Source organism: Bos mutus, chromosome 7 (genome assembly GCF_027580195.1).
Source record: "Bos mutus isolate GX-2022 chromosome 7, NWIPB_WYAK_1.1, whole genome shotgun sequence".
NCBI classification, from domain to species: domain Eukaryota; kingdom Metazoa; phylum Chordata; class Mammalia; order Artiodactyla; family Bovidae; genus Bos; species Bos mutus.
This window is the reverse complement of record NC_091623.1, coordinates 57,645,741-57,661,239: the sequence shown is the minus strand read 5'-3', so window position 1 is coordinate 57,661,239 and position 15,499 is coordinate 57,645,741. Positions and strand designations below refer to the sequence as shown.

Below are 15,499 nucleotides of genomic sequence, written 5' to 3'. Positions count from 1 at the left end.
CTTTTATATTGAAACTGGGCACAGAGAGGTCAAGTGATCTGATAAAAGTCACACAGCTTTTAAAACACTTGAACTCTGGCCTCTTACAGACAGATCTTCAAGTTATCTTTAACATTAAGAGACATACATTCACCACTTGAGGGGTGGGGTGGGGTGTGCAGAGCCTCCAGACATCCGGGTCTTCTAGTGTAAGGCAGGAGCTGTCCACTCCCAGGATCCACATGCCTTTTTAGGGTGCAAGGTGGGTTCTTGCAAACCAGTCCGCTCCTTCTGTGCAGCAGGGTGCAGGTCCCCACTGCATCTGGCTGGGTGAAGAAACTTGGACGGCTTCCTTGGTCTCCATCAGGGGTCCCCAGATGCTTGGGTATCCAGCGTGAGAAGGGGGCTTGTGCTTTCAAGGGTCAGGCTCCAGGCGCTGTGAGAGGACGCTGAGGACGCGATGGAACTTTTCGAGTCGTGTGGCCCATGGCGCCCCAGCCCCTCGGCTCCCCCAGAGCAACCTCCTCAAGAAGCCAGTGGTCAGGGCCTCTGTCAGCTCCGGGTTGGGCCGGAATCCTGGGGGCGAGGCCAGGTGAGCTGGGGGTAGGGCCCAGGCACTTGCTTTGCTCCTCCCACACCTGCCTGGTTCCCTCTGGACTTTGACCCAGGAGGGACTCTGCCCCAGATTATCTGAACAACCGGGCAGGGTTAGCTGGGGAGAGGTCTGCAGGAGTCGGGGGCGGGGGGGCGGTGGTTGAAGGGCTTGGTCGATGCGGGCTCTGCCAGGGTGCATGGGGGCCAGTCCGTTTCAGGGGCCACATCAGAGCGCCCCCTACTTTAGGGCTTGAACCTGGACATGGAGCTGCCTTGAGGGTGGAATTTGGGGCCACCCTGCCTAACAAACTTGGGAGGAGGAGGTTAGGCCATGTTGGAAGAAGAAGGGTCTTAAGGAACCACCCAAGTGCGGGATTCGGAGGCAGGGCTGCCCCAGGACAGAAGTGTGGTTCTGAGTACAGTGGGGGCGCTATTCTGCTAGAGTGATGGTCTGAGTCATTTTGGAGGGAGCTTCGCATTCCTGTGGGGAATTGAGACCCTCTGGGGGTAGGGCCTTCCCAGGTGGGAGAGTGGGGGTGGAGTCCTGTGGGCTTGGCTCCGAGGGGCAGAGGGTGCTGTGCCCATCAACGCTGCAGGTGGCGGTAGCGTGTGTGGAGGTGAGAACACTCCTGGGACCGGGGCCCGCCCTGTTTGGGTGGGACTCTGGGAGGTGTGACAGGAGTCTAGTCTCTGGCCCGGTGGATTTGGGGGTTACCGCGCTGGAGCATGCAGGTTGTTTCGAAAGTGGGGATCCTCTGGCAACCCCTCGAAGGGGAGGAGCTCACCTCGCAGGCGTCGCGCCACCGCCTCGCGGAATCTGGGCGCGTCCCGGGCCGTCTGACGCGCCCGGTGCAGGGTGCGCAGCAGCCGCTCGCAGCTCTCGTCCAAGGGCCCCGGGAGTTCCTCACCCTCCAGCAGGCGCGCCGCGGGTGCCACGTGTGGCAGCGCCACCTCGCCGGGATCGCTGGGTCCTGTTGGGGGAAGGGTCTGGGCTGGGCTAGGGACGGGGTGCGGGTCCTAGGGTGAAGAGGACTCAACATATACTGGGGCCAGGGCATCCTAGGGCAGGGCAGAGGGTGGGGTTTGGGTCAGACACTGAGGCTCGAGCCCAGACCAGAGGAGGACAAGGGTGTGGCCTAAAGCTGGGGCGGAGCCTAGAACAGGCCCGCCCAGGGGTTGGGTCCAGGGCAGAGTCTCGCGTAGAGGGCGGGGGCAAGAGCGCGGAGGGCGGGGCCTAGGACCTAACAAGCTGGCGACTCGTACCGCCAAGGTGGAGCCCGAGACAGAAACAAGGGTTTGGCGCGAGACCGGGAGGCCAGAGCCTAGCGCATTGCTGGATGTGAGTCAGGGGCCGGGCCTAGGCAGGGGGCGTGGCCTAGGAGAGACCCAGGGGCGGGGACTAAGACACGGGCGGGCGGGGCTTAGGGCTGAATCCAGATTCTGGTTAGGGTTATCACTCCTCGAAAGCCACCACTCACCGGCGCCCTCGTTCAGCGATCGCATCAGCGGCTTCAGCTCCTGCTCAAAGGCCAGCGCAGCCTCCGTGTGGCTCCTTCGCAGGTGGCGCCACGTGCGTTCCAAACGCGACACCTGGAGGAAGAGACGTGAGCCCTCCTTCCTTCCACTCTTCCCCATCTCTTGCACTCCGGCCTCCTCCCTTGCTTCCCACGCACCTGGGGCATGAGCAAGGCGCCCATCACCGCGGCCAGTCCGGGCAGGTCCCCCACCGCCCCTGGCCGCAGCGCCACGGCCAGCTCCACCAGGCCCCTCAGGGCGGCCGCGCGTTCTTCCAGCGGCCCTGCGCAGCCCAGCACTGCCAGCGCCCCCGCCAACGCCAGCGTCTCGAGCCTGTAGAGGCGGAGGGCAAGGGTCTGGGGGCAGTGGGGAGGTTTGCGATGTGGGGGTGAGGAGGGACAGTCAGCGGCATTGCCCATTCCCCTCCTTCCTGGGGAACCGGGAATGGGAGGAGGTTTGAAGACCCTGGGGATTTCAGGTGGCTGTCTCACCTCTCCAGCAATTCCAACCTCAAGCGATGCCCGTGGGGAAGTGTGAGCAGCTCCAGACCGGAGGCGACCCCCATGGCGCCCCGCTGAGCCTTGGTCACTCCCAGGACACCTGTGGCCTGGTGATGGGGGGTGGGGGTAAGAGTAGGGACGTTAAAGGAGCAGAGTGAGTCTATGGGTGTGAGGTGGGGTTTGGTCATGCCCTGGCTTCAGGCTCTACCTGGGGAGGGAAACCTGGTAGGGGGACCCACCTGGCAGTCTACCAATAGCAGGTGGAGAGCTGTGCTCCCAGGATGGTGTTCCAGGAACAGGCCACGGAGAGTATGCAGGACTTCGGGTTCCAGAGGCCGATTCTGGGAGCCCAGCAGGCAGGAGGGGGTGTCAGGGAGACAGAAAGAGACCTCAGCCTGTGGTCTTGCAAAACATCTGTCCTCCTCTTTCTCCTCCTCGGCTTCCCACCAGGGCACCTCTGACTCTGGGCAGTTGTGGCCAGGGGGTGGTCCTTGGACCCTGAGCACTCGGGGCACCAGCTCACAGTACGTCGGGGGGCGTCCAGAGGCATCAGGCAGTAGCAATGAGGGTGTTCGAGGTGGCTTGGTTGGGGCCTTGGCATGAAGCTGCCCATCAGAGGCCCTGAGACTGTCAGCAACGGACCCCAAGGGAACTGGGGTCTTTAGTATCACGGGGTCACTACCTGTCCGAGGCAGGCCAGATGCAGGTACAGTGGAGGCTCCTGGGGGTCATACAAGAGGGGGAGAAAGAGGTACACAGAGAAGATAGCTGGCTGGGGTGATGGCTTCCTGAGCTACCAACCTCCTGGTTCCTGCACTCATTCAGCCAATAAGCAGGTATCCTAAGTTACCTTGTTGCAGCTTTGAGGCTGAACAGCTTCACCAACATCGATGCTAGATACCTACCAATGGTCTGAAAATGAACTTTCTCTGACATGGATGTAGTTCTGCCAATTCTGAATACTACATTTTAAGTCTGAACTCTTCCTTTTTGCTCCTCTGATTGAAGATGGTAAGCACTGACCACACAAAATTGAAATGAAAAAAATACGTCACTCAAAATTCACAAAGTTACATATGCCTCAAAGAAACTGAATTTATCAAACTTTCGAATGATGTCTTCTGTTAAGTTTGTGGTATATTTACTTCTGAGGTTATTAACTTAAAACTGTGCACAGACTTTTGGGAGACTATATCTACTAAACATTTAAGTCAACCCTGTTATGGGGGTTTGAAACCTCCCTAATGTTCCCATCTCACTCTGAATAAGGACCAAAGTCCTCTTGTTAGCCGTCAAAGCTCTCACAATCTGAGCCTGATATCTCTCCGACTTCCCTCTCACTCCCACTGTTTCTGCTACACTAACTTCTTTTTGGTTCAATGAACAGTTCAGACTCTTGTTCTGATTCTAGTTCCTTTGCTCTGACTGTTCTCTCTGTCTGGGCCACTCTCACCCCATTATCCACATCGTTCCCTCCCTCATCTCCTTCAAGTATTTCTCCATGAGAAAATTTCCTAACTACTACTAAAAACTGTAATACTCCTTGCTCTGTCCTACTTTTAATTTTTAACCCAAAGCATAATTGACTCCCCTTCATGGATCACAGCCTCGTAGTGGCAAAGTGGCTTGCATAACTCAATGATGCTATGAGCCGTGCCGTGCAGGGCCACCCAAGATAGATGGGTCACAGTGAAGAGTTATCACAAAAAGTGGTCCACTGGAGGAGGGAATGGCAAACCACTCCAGTATTCTTGCTGTTAGAACCCCATGAACAGTATGAAAAGGCAAAAAGATACAACACCGGAAGATAAGCCCCTCAGGTCAGAAGGTATCCAATATGCTACTGGGGAAGAGTGGAGGGCAATCATTAATAGCTCCAGAAAGAATGAAACAGCTGGGCCAAAGGGGAAATGGTGCTTAGTTGTGGATGTGCCTGGTGGTGAAAGTAAATGTCAATGCTGTAAAGAACAATATTGTGTAAGAACCTGGAATGTTAGATCCATTTGTTGTTGCTGTTCAGTCGCTAAGGTTGTCCAACTCTTTGTGACCCTATGAACTGCAGCACACCATGAGTCAAGGTAAATTGGATGTGGTCAAGCAGGAGATGGCAAGAGTAAACATCAACATTTTAGGGATCAGGGAACTAAAATAGACAAGAATGGGCAAATTTAATTCATATGACCATTATATCTACTACTGTGGGCAAGAACCCCTTAGAAGAAATGGAGTAGCCCTCACAGTCAACAAGACACTCTGAAACACAGCACTTGGGTGCAATCACAAAAATGACAGAATGATCTTGGTTCGTTTCCAAGGCAAACCATTCAACATCGCAGTGATTCAAACCTATGCCCCAACCTATAATGCCAGAGAAGATGAAGTTGAACCCTTCTGTGAAGACCTACAAGACCTTTAGAACTAACACCAAAAAGATGTTTTTTCATCATAGGGAGTTGCAAAAGTAGGAAGTCAAGAGATACCTGGAATAACAAGAAAGTCTGGCCTTGGAGTACAAAATGAAGCGGGGAAAAGGCTAACAGAGATTTGTCAAGAGAATATGCTGGTCACAGCAAACCTCTTTCCAACTACACAAGAGACGACTCTACACATAGACATCACCAAATGGTCAATATGGAAATCAGATTGATTATATTCTTTGCAGCAGAAGATGAAGAAACTCTATACAGTCAGGAAAAACAAGACCTAGACCTCACTGTGGCTCAAATCATCAGCTCCTTATTGCAGAATTCAATCTTAAATTGGAGAAAGTAGGGGAAAAACATTAGGCCATTCAGGTATGCTGCTGCTGCTAAGTCGCTTCAGTCGTGTCCAACTCTGTGTGACCCCATAGACAGCAGCCCACCAGGCTCCGCCGTCCCTGGGATTCTCCAGGCAAGAACACTGGAGTGGGTTACCATTTCTTTCTCCAATGCATGAAAGTGAAAAGTGAAAGTGAAGTCACTCAGTCGTGTCCAACTCCTCACGACCCCATGGACTGCAGCCTACCAGGCTCCTCCGTCCATGGGATTTTCCAGGCAAGAGTACTGGAGTGGGTTGCCATTGCCTTCTCTGATTCAGGTATGACCTAGATCAAATCCTTTACGATTATACAGTGGAAGTGACAAATAGATTCAAGGGATTAAATCTGATAGACATGAGTACCTGAAGAGCTATGGACAGAGGTTTGTAACATTGTACAGGAGGCAGTAACCATAACCATCCCAAAGAAGAAGAAATGCAAGAAGGCAAAATGGTTGTCTGAGGAGGCTTTACAAATAGCGAGGAAAGAAGAGAAGTGAAAAGCAAGGGAGAAAGGGAAAGGTATACCCAACTGAATGCAGAGTTCCAGAGAATAGCAAGGAGAGATAAGAAGGCCTTCTTCAATGAACAATGCCAAGAAACAGGAAAACAATAGCATGGGAAAGACTAGAGATCTCTTCAAGAAAATTGAGATATCAAGGGAACATTTCATGCGAGAATGGGCACAATAAAGGAAAGAAACGGTAAGGACCTAAGCTATTGAGAAGAGGTGGCAAGAATACACAGAAGAACTGTACAAAAAAAGGTCTTAATGACACGGGTAACCATGATGGTGTGGTCACTCACCTAGAGCCTGACATCCTGGAGTGTGAAGTCAAGTGGGCCTTAGGAAGCATTACTACAAACAAAGCTGGTGGAGGTGATGGAATTCCAACTGAGCTATTTCAAATCCTAAAAGATGATGCTGTTAAAGTGCTGTACTCAATATATTAGCAAATTTGGAAAACTCAGCAGTGGCCACAGGACTGGAAAAGGTTAGTTTTCATTCTAGTCCCAAAGAAGGGCAATGCCAAAGAATGTTCAAAAGTGAAGTCGCTCAGTCATGTCCAACTCTTTGTGACCCCACGGACTGTAGCCTGCCAGGTTCCTCCGTCCATGGGATTCTCCAGGCAAGAATACTAGAGTGGGTTGTTATTTCCTTCTCTAAGAATGCTCAAACTACAATACAGTTGCACTCATTTCACATGGTAGTAAGGTTATGCTCAAAATCCTTCAAGCTAGGCTTCAGCAGTGCATGAACTGAGAACTTCTAGATAGAAAATCTGAGTTTAGAAAAGGCAGAGGAACCAGAGATTAAATCCCCAACATTCGTTGGGTCATAGAGAAAGCTAGGGAATTCCAGAAAAACATCTACTTCTGCTTTATTGACTATGCTAAAGCCTTTGACTGTGTGGAACACAACAAATTGTGGAAAGCTCTTAAAAAAACAGGAATACCAGACCACCTTACCTGTCTCCTGAAAAACCTGTATGCTGGACAAGAAGCAACAGTTATAATCTTACTGAAAGTGGTTCAAAATTGGGAAAGGAGTGTATATTGTCACTCTGTTTATTTAACTTATATACATAGTACATCATGTGAAATGCTGGGCTGGATGAATTACATGCTGGAATCAAGATTGCCGGGCAAAATATCAGCAACCTCAGATATGCAGATGATGCCATTCTAATGGCAGAAAGTGAAGAGGAACTAAAGAGCCTCTTGATGAGGGTGAAAGAGCAGGATGAAAAAGCTGGCTTAAAACTCAACATTCCAAAAACAAACATCATGGCATTTGGTTCCATCACTTCATGGCAAACAGCAGGGGAAAAAGTGGAAGGAGTGACAGATTTTATTTTCTTGGATTCCAAAATCACTGTGGATGGTGACTGCAGCTATGAAATTAAAAGAAGCTTGCTCCTTGGAAGGAAAGCCATGACAAATTTAGACAGCATATTAAAAAGCAGAGACATCACTGTGCTGACAAAGGTCTGTATTGTCAAAGCTATGATTTTCCCAGTAGTCATGTATGGACATGAGAGTTGGATCATAAAGAAGGCTGAGTGCCAAAAAATTGATGCTCTTAAATTGTGGTGTTGGAGAAGACTCTTGAGCGTCCCTTGGACAGCATGAAGATCAAACCAGTTAATCCTAAATGAAACCAACCCTGAATAATCACTGGAAGGACGGATGCTAAAGCTGAAGCTCCAATGCTTTGGCCACTTAATGGGAAGAGCCAACTCATTGGAAAAGACCTTGGTGGTGGTAAAGATTGAAAGCAAAAGGAGAAGGGAGTGACAGAGGATGAGATGGTTAGAGAGCATCACTGAATCAATGGACAAGAATTTGAGCAAACTCTGAGAGATAGTGAAGGACAGGAAAGCTTGGTGTGCTGTATCCATGGGATCACAGAGTGGACATGATTTGGCAAATGAACAACAACAACAAATATGACTCATTTCTGTTGTTCATGGTCCTTCATTCTCTAATAGGATGTTGGCTCCACTCGAGCAGGGATCTTTGTTATTCTTATTCATTGATGTGTCTCAGCACTTAGTATTGTTTCTGACACACACAGTGAGGGCTCATGTTGAATGGGAGACAACAGGCCAGTCAGGGCACAAGGGGAACTCCTCCTTTATGTAGGATGGCCAGGGTTAGCTGCTTTGAGGAACTCCTGTTAGATGAGAAACAGTCAGGTAAAGGTTAGGGAATGAGCTTTCCAAAGATGAGGCCAGCAAGTGCAAAGGCCCTGAGGCAGGAACAAATGTACAAGGTTCCAGCAGACTGAACAACAACAATCAGCAACTGAAAGGATGTCTGTGTGGCCAGAGTGAACAGGGGATGAGGGATGGAATTATTAGAGAGCTTAGCTATGGTTAGAGCATGGAGGGTTTCTTGGAATCATTGTAAACCCATACTTTTAAGCACCTACAGAGTTCTTGTATGTGTTTTAGTCACTGTGACAACATTGAGAGCATCACCATCCTTTTTTCCCAGCAGGTTGTCACCTGCCCAGTGTCACTTGGATAGTGCGTGGCAGAGGAGTTTTGGAGCTATGTCCTATTCTGGAAGACCCTTTACCTGGTCCAGGAGGGTCTTCTGGTGACCGCCACATATGCTCCAAACCTGCGGGCTGACTATCACTCCGCTTCCTATCCCTGGGGGACAGAGGGAGGGAGATATGTTGTCCTACTCCTAGCAGATAGTTAGATAGCATATAGCCTCCACCAGTGCCCAGAAAACCTTACATCCCATCACTCAGAACCAGGGGATCCCCCAGGGTGCTTGCTAGCCCCAGGGAACACTTGGCAATGTCAGGAGATATGTTTTGGTTGTCATAACTAAGAGGAGGGGTGCAGAGCATTCTACTGGCATCTAGTAGATAAGAGACCAGGGATGCTGTTCAACAGCCTGCAATGCACAGAATGGCCCCCCACAACCAAGAATAATCTGGCAACAAATGTCAATAGTGGACAGAGCCGTCCACTATTGGAACACACAGGAACAGTGGTGGAGAACCCTGGGAGGTCTTGGGTGTCTTCAGGATGTAGAGAGCCTCTGAATACCTGAGCGGCTCTGTGCGAGCCGGGTCGTCTGGAAGGGTGTCCTCACTAAAGCTGCGTCGAATTAGTCCTTGCCGTGGCACTGGCCTGGAGGCCACAGCCCCTGTGGCTTGGGACAGTGGACGCTGGCCAATCACATAGCTGCGAACCAGGGCAGGCAGGCTGGGGAAACGCTCATCCTCTAGCTGAAAGAGGGCTGTGGGCCGGCCTGGCCGAGGCCTCAGGGCCACACGAAGCACCTCGAAGTGCAGGGCTGAGCCCCGCCAGCGGCAGGAGATGACAGGGTGGCCCCCACGGGACTTGGACGCACGAACTAAGAAGTCACCATCTTGCTGGAGAAGGTCCTCGGCCTTCTGGGGATGGAGGATCGGGGGGGCAAGGGTTTACGCATGAGCACGTATCAGTAATTAATGGAGACTCCCGACCCCTCCCCCCAACCCAAGAAAAGCCACCCCAGAGACTGGGTAGTTTTCGGCCAAACAATTTCTTGTCTAGTGGACATACTTCCGCACTACATTTCCCAGGCCCCTTTGCGATTAACTGTCGTGTGACAAGATCTGACCAATGGGATGTGGGACGAGTGCTGTGGGGAATGGGCAGACCTGGCCCTTGAAATAAGTCTAGCAGAATCCTACAGGTTTCTTCCTGAATCTGTCCGTTGACGCCCACAGAGCCCTGGGGGGCAGTGGAGGCAGAAGACTGAAAGGGCTTGGGTCTGACTCCTTTTGAAGCTCTGCATCCTCTTAGACTGCGACATGAACTAGTCTTTAAATGTTGATGGAGTCGTTGACAGCGTGGGAATGTTTGTTACAGCCACTAGATGACGCTGACTAATGCAAGTTCTAACCTGGTGACAAGTGCTGAGTTTGTTATGCAAATGTGGCTTTCAGAAAAGCCATTTGCTAGGTTCTTCCAAACAGACCATGGCCTTGAAATTCACCTTTATAAAAATAGAGCACTATCATGCCAGCTATGGTGGCTGAAAACAGGGCCTGAGGGTCACAACATCATAGAGGGGCAAAGCAGAGCTGCTGATGGAGGCTGGGGACTGGCCAATATGTGCAAAGGACACTTGTATGGCCCTTATTATATGCCAGGCACTGTTTTAAGTGTAAAATGTATGAACTCACTTCATCCTTTACCAAGGATAAGAGGTAGGTACTATTATGCCCATTTTACAGATGGGAAAACAGAGGTCCAGAGACATCAACTACCTTGCTCTAGTTTATATCCAATATAAATTGTAGGGATAGGATTTGAACTCAGGCTGCTTGTGGCTAAAGTGTGGGATTTTCACCATTAAGCTACACTGCCTCTCATGATTTGATTAGATGTCTCAGGTCCTGGGACTCCTGAAGGTGACTCCTAAGCTGGAGATGAGCATGAGGTGCTTTGAATTGAGAGGGAAATGGGACCCTGGCGGCCACAGGTGGCCTGGAATCCAGAGAGAGACAGAGAGACAAGTAGGGCCAAAGGGTGGTTTGAGGAGTCATTAGTACCCTCTTCAACTCCTGTCACCTTCTTCAACACCATCCCAAAGGAAGTGATAAGTTAAAGATAAGAAGTGACATCCCACATAGACCAAGTTGCAAAACAATCCTCAGCCCTCAAGTCACTCTTTCTGATAGATCTTGACCCTAAGGCCCTTATCTGGGACCCAGGAGTCCCCAATAAGTCAAAGATGAGTGAGATTCCCCATCAGATGGTATGTGGTCCTGTGAGAGGCAGTGGTACCTGGCGGGACAGGGGGCCGTGGTACCAGGGTTGGCCCACAAAGTCCTCTCCATCTTGTGGCACCTGCATGGAGCTCTCGGGGGCAGAGGGTGCAGGGTCTGTGCTTTGTACTTCCAACAGGCTTCAGTCTTCCTCATCTGTAAAACAGGAATAATTATTCTTGCTTCCTGAATGGCTTGGTCAGCCCTTTCATGTTCCTCATAGTTTGAAGACAACAGCCCACATCTTATCAAACCATAAAATGCAATGCTTTCTGTATATGTATATATATATTACATTTTAATACACAGCATATTTATATAATTATATATACTGCTACTGCTAAGTCGCTTCAGTCGTGTCTAACTCTCTGCGACCCCATAGACGGCAGCCCACCAGGCTCCCCCGTCCCTGGGATTCTCCAGGCAAGAACACCGGAGTGGGTTGCCATTTCCTTCTCCAATGCGTGAAAGTGAAAAGTGAAAGTGAAGTCGCTCAGTCGTGTCCAACTCCTCACGACCCCATGGACTGCAGCCTACCAGGCTCCACCACCCAAGGGATTTTCCAGGCAGGAGTACTGGAGTGGGGTGCCATTGCCTTCTCCGATAATTATATATAAATGTATTTAAATATTTACATATAACATTTGTGTATTTTATATTCTAAATATAAATGTTAATATATATTTATATTAAGTTAAAGAAGTTACCCATAGTCAGATTATATATTTTTAATTATAAATTATATGAGTTATATTTGATATATGTATCAGATTAAATTCAAGCTATGAGTAACTTTGGGGCTTCCTGGATGGCTCAGTGGGTAAAGCAGCCACCTGCAATGCAGGTGACACAGGAGACGTGGGTTCAATCCCTGGGTCATGAAGATCCCCTGGAGTAGGAAATGGCAACCCATTCCAGTATTCTTGCCTGAAAAATCCCATTGACGGAGGAGCCAGGAAGACTACAATCCAAAGGGTTGCAAACAGTCAGACATGACGGAGCGACTAAGCATGAAATGAATAAATTTAATTTATTCTTTTTAATTATTTTTTGGTTGCGCCATGCAGCATCTGGGGTCTTAGTTCCCCATCCAGGAATCAAACTGGCACCTCCTGCTTTGGAAGTGCAGAGTCTTAACCACTGGACTGCCAGGGAAGTCCCTAACTTTAATTTAGAATAGGCTGTGATTTCATGAAAACAGTCATGCAAATTCACTGGGATTCTTGCGAAGGAAGAAGACAATGATCTCAAATGTAATGCAATTTTTAATGCAGATGACATAGTGCTATATTTTGTAGAAATTTAATTAACAAATTAACTCAAAAGAATATTTATGCGGCACCCACTCTGTGCCGGGAGCCCCTTCTAGGCACTAGAGACCTCGCAGTGAACAACAAGACCAAGATTCCTGCTCTTAGGCATCTTCTAGCTGAGAAGACAGAGATTAGGAAAATCAGTGAGTAGAAAAGGAAGCCTAAAATAGATCTGAGAGAACTAAGGGGAAAAATGAAATCAGGGATCAGATATGAAGATTCAAGCAGTGGAGTTAAGATTTTTCTTACAGTGACCTGGGAAGGTCTTGGGGGTGGGTAAAGGTTGGGAGGATTTTAAGGGGCCAAGTCAGGTGGTTCTTTAAAAAAAAATTTTTTTTTAATTTAATTTATTTATTTAGCTCCACTGAGTCTTAGTTGCAGCATGAGAACTCTTAGTTCTGGCATGTGGGATCTAATTCCCTGACCAGGGATGGAACCCAGGCCTCCTGCCTTGGGAGAGCAGAGCCACCGAAGCACTGGGTAAGTCTCAAGCCTGGTGGTTCTTGGGGTGAAATAAATTCCAGGCTGGGGAGAATTAAATTTACTAAAACCCATAGCATCTCAGGGATCTGTAGGCACACTCAAGGATTCTTAGATTGTACAAAAAAATTTAACCCATGCGTGGCTTTCCAATAAGGTCATTTTGTATGCTCAGTCGCTCAGTGGTGTCTGACTCTGATCCCATTGACTGTAGCCTGGCAGGTTTCTTTGTCTCTGGGATTCTCCAGGCAAGAATAACAGAGTGGCTTGCCATTTTCTCCTCCAGAGGATCTTCCCGACCCAGGCATCAAACTGTGTCTCCAGCCAAATCCTGGGTTGCAAGTGAATTCTTTACCACTGAGCCAGTGGGGAAACCCATTTTAAAAGACCATTAAAAGGTCACATTTTTGTAGACAGGTCAGCAAACAGCAAATAGACATCTACAGGTTTTCATTCGTTATTACTGTGATCAAACTTAGGACATGGACACTCTAGGACCCCTTGATCATCGCTCATGCCTCAGGCCCCGGGGTCTCTCAAGCATCTGGTGAAAAAACTGCTCTGGGTGAGAGGAAAGAAGGGGAGAGGGAGTGGGAGGTGGCGGTGGGGAAAGTGTCTTGCTTCCCCTACCCCCAGGGCCTTCTGGGCCCGGAAGGATCTGCAGAGAAATAGCACGAAGATTTTTAGGACCTGAGTCAGCTGAAAGGGCCTGGAAGTTCCCAGACTGGTCCGAGGTGGCTTAAGGGGTGGGAGAGCTGAGCAGAGCTTTGGCTCCAGGCGCCACATACCTGAATACCAGGTGTGTCTCCTGGATACCTGTGCACTTCCTGTTTGTCAGCTGGGCCTGGCCTGGCCTTGGTTTTAAGAGTCCTCTGACTCCAGCGTCCTCTGTCTTGCCTGCCCCTTAGTGGGTGTGAAGGTGCATCACTGACTCTGGTTTGTGCAGGGGGAGCTCAGAGTGGTCACAGGACGGCTACAGGCCAATTAAGTCATCCACCTGTCCTGCATCGTTTGGAATAATTTCTGGGTATCTGGGCAGGAGAGAGAGGAAGGGGGCAGAAATCAAGAGAGGAGGTGGGTGAGAGGCAAGTTTGGGGAAAGAAGGGAGGGGATTATTCATTTTCTATCGACCATATACTCCTACAGGGGGCAGCCACTTGCACGAGACAGGGACACAGGTGGACACGGAGACTCAAACGTGAGCAAAATACTGACTGGTTGAATGGTTACTGTGTGCCAAGGAGAAACAGTGATGAATGAGACCAAGGCCTCTCGGGTGGAGGAGACACACAAAACAAATAAGTGCACGATGAATGAAGAAGATAATGTCTAAGGGTGAACAACGGAGGTGATAAGACAGGGAGACATAAAGAGAGGCTGGCTGGGGGAGGCTACCTTAAATATGAATAGTAGTCAGAAGGCTGTCTCCCACGAAGTGACTTGGGACCTGAGATCTCAGTAGGGGCGGGGGGCGGGGGTGGGGAACAGTTAAGCAAAGATGTGAAGAAAGAGCAGTACAGGTGAGGGGTATACAGGGAGGGCAAAGGTGCAGAGCTTGCTTTTTATATTTTACGTCGTCAAGGAGGCAGGTGTGACAATGCTGTGAGCCACGAGCGAAGTGGAGAGCAGTGAGGTTAGGCAGAGACGATGCAGGAACCTGGTGGACCTCGAATTTTCGTCTCGGTGGGATGGAAGAGACGCTACGGAAAGGTATGAAGTGAGAGAGGGTCACGATCTGGTTTGTGGTTTAAAAACATTGCTCAGGCATGGAAGCAGGAGGCTGTCCATGTTGCAGAGAAAATACGCTTGCAGGAGGACGTTCAGGTACACGGACATGCATGATGCACAGTGACCCAATCAGGTGACCCCTTTTACGTTCGCGGACGCGCGGGGACAGACAGATTCTTCCAGAGAGCAGGTGGCCCCACCTGGAAAAGAGAACTCCCTACCCCCACCAAATCTCCCGGTCCTGGCTCTGCTTGGGGCCCCTCACTCACCTGGGCCGGGACCCGCGGAGCTCGCAAGAACTTGGGGCCTGGCGGAAGCCTGAGGCTCTGCGTCTCCCGACCCCTCCCTCCCCGCCCCAACCAGATCCAGCCTTTCCCTGCTGCGCCCGAAGGGTTCCTAGCGCGATCACCTGGTCCCGCCCACTTTAAACCCCTCCCCTCCAGGCCCCGCCCTTTCTCCTACTGTAACTTATCGCCCCGCCCCTTGTTATCGCCCCGCCCCCTTATAAACTTTCTTTTCGCTAACCACTCCTGCTTGGATGAACCTTCTTCCTGTAGGTCAAGCTCCCTGGGGAACTCCTTTCGTTCCTACTAGTGGACCCGCCCCCTTAAATTTGCCCCGCCCCCTCAGGCTGACCACGCCCACTCATCTAGTCACCCCTCTTTTAGTCCCGCCCTTGGAGTCCTGCCCCTTGTTTCCGCTTCAGGCCACAGGCTGGTCCTAAGAGCCCCTGACCCCTTGCGACGGGGCAAGGGATGTCTCCTAGCTCCCCTGTTCCGGGCAGGGGCGGGGCGGCCCTTACGGGCTGTCTCACACGACCGGGAGTGGTGGCGGCTGTGACGTGGCAGAGTGCGCTTCCTCCAGACTGCCCCCCTGGGTTTCTCGGAAGGAACCCCACATTGGGTGTCGGGTTTGTGAAGAGAGATGCGGGAAAATACGACAGTCTTTCCCAGTAACAGACCCCTGGAATTGATCTAGACTCTGGCGGGACGTGGGGGGGCAAACATTCAGGTGGTTTCCTAGGTGGAGGAAGGAGAGAAAGGGGGCTTCCATCCTGTTGCCTGGAGACAAGCGTGAGGAAGGTGTGTGTGGGGATCTGGAGCCAGAAATAGGACCCTCTAGCCAGGTTTTTTGAGGGTGCGTAGTATTAGCAACAGAACTGAAAGCGGTAGCTGCAGCGAACATTCATTAATTAAGTGCTTACTGTATACTTGTTTGCCCTGCCTGCATAATTCTATTTTTACATAGACCTCTCAATGAGATGGGTCCTATTTTCATTACCCCATTTTCTAGATGCAGAAACAGGCATG

At 50.3% G+C, this 15,499-nt stretch overlaps 1 protein-coding gene across 4 annotated transcripts; it reads right to left on the bottom strand.

Moving 5' to 3' along the window:
* Positions 1 to 53: 53 nt before the first annotated feature.
* On the bottom strand, positions 54 to 14,580 carry SH2D3A (SH2 domain containing 3A). Of its 4 annotated transcripts, XM_070373813.1 has the most exons (11): positions 14,459 to 14,568; positions 13,250 to 13,492; positions 10,688 to 10,824; positions 8,957 to 9,306; positions 8,472 to 8,548; positions 2,828 to 3,309; positions 2,580 to 2,695; positions 2,247 to 2,421; positions 2,052 to 2,163; positions 1,359 to 1,544; positions 54 to 555 (listed from the first exon to the last, which is right to left on the bottom strand). In XM_070373813.1, the coding sequence occupies exons 3-11, from the start codon at positions 10,754 to 10,756 to the stop codon at positions 395 to 397; spliced, it is 1,728 nt and encodes a 575-aa protein (XP_070229914.1). In that variant the 5' UTR covers positions 10,757 to 10,824; positions 13,250 to 13,492; positions 14,459 to 14,568; the 3' UTR covers positions 54 to 394. The 4 variants fall into 4 exon arrangements, with proteins under 4 accessions (XP_070229914.1, XP_070229913.1, XP_070229915.1 ...); XM_070373812.1 differs by lacking the exon at positions 13,250 to 13,492 and having other exon boundaries at positions 14,459 to 14,580; XM_070373814.1 differs by lacking the exon at positions 13,250 to 13,492 and having other exon boundaries at positions 54 to 428; positions 14,459 to 14,580.
* Positions 14,581 to 15,499: the final 919 nt, after the last annotated feature.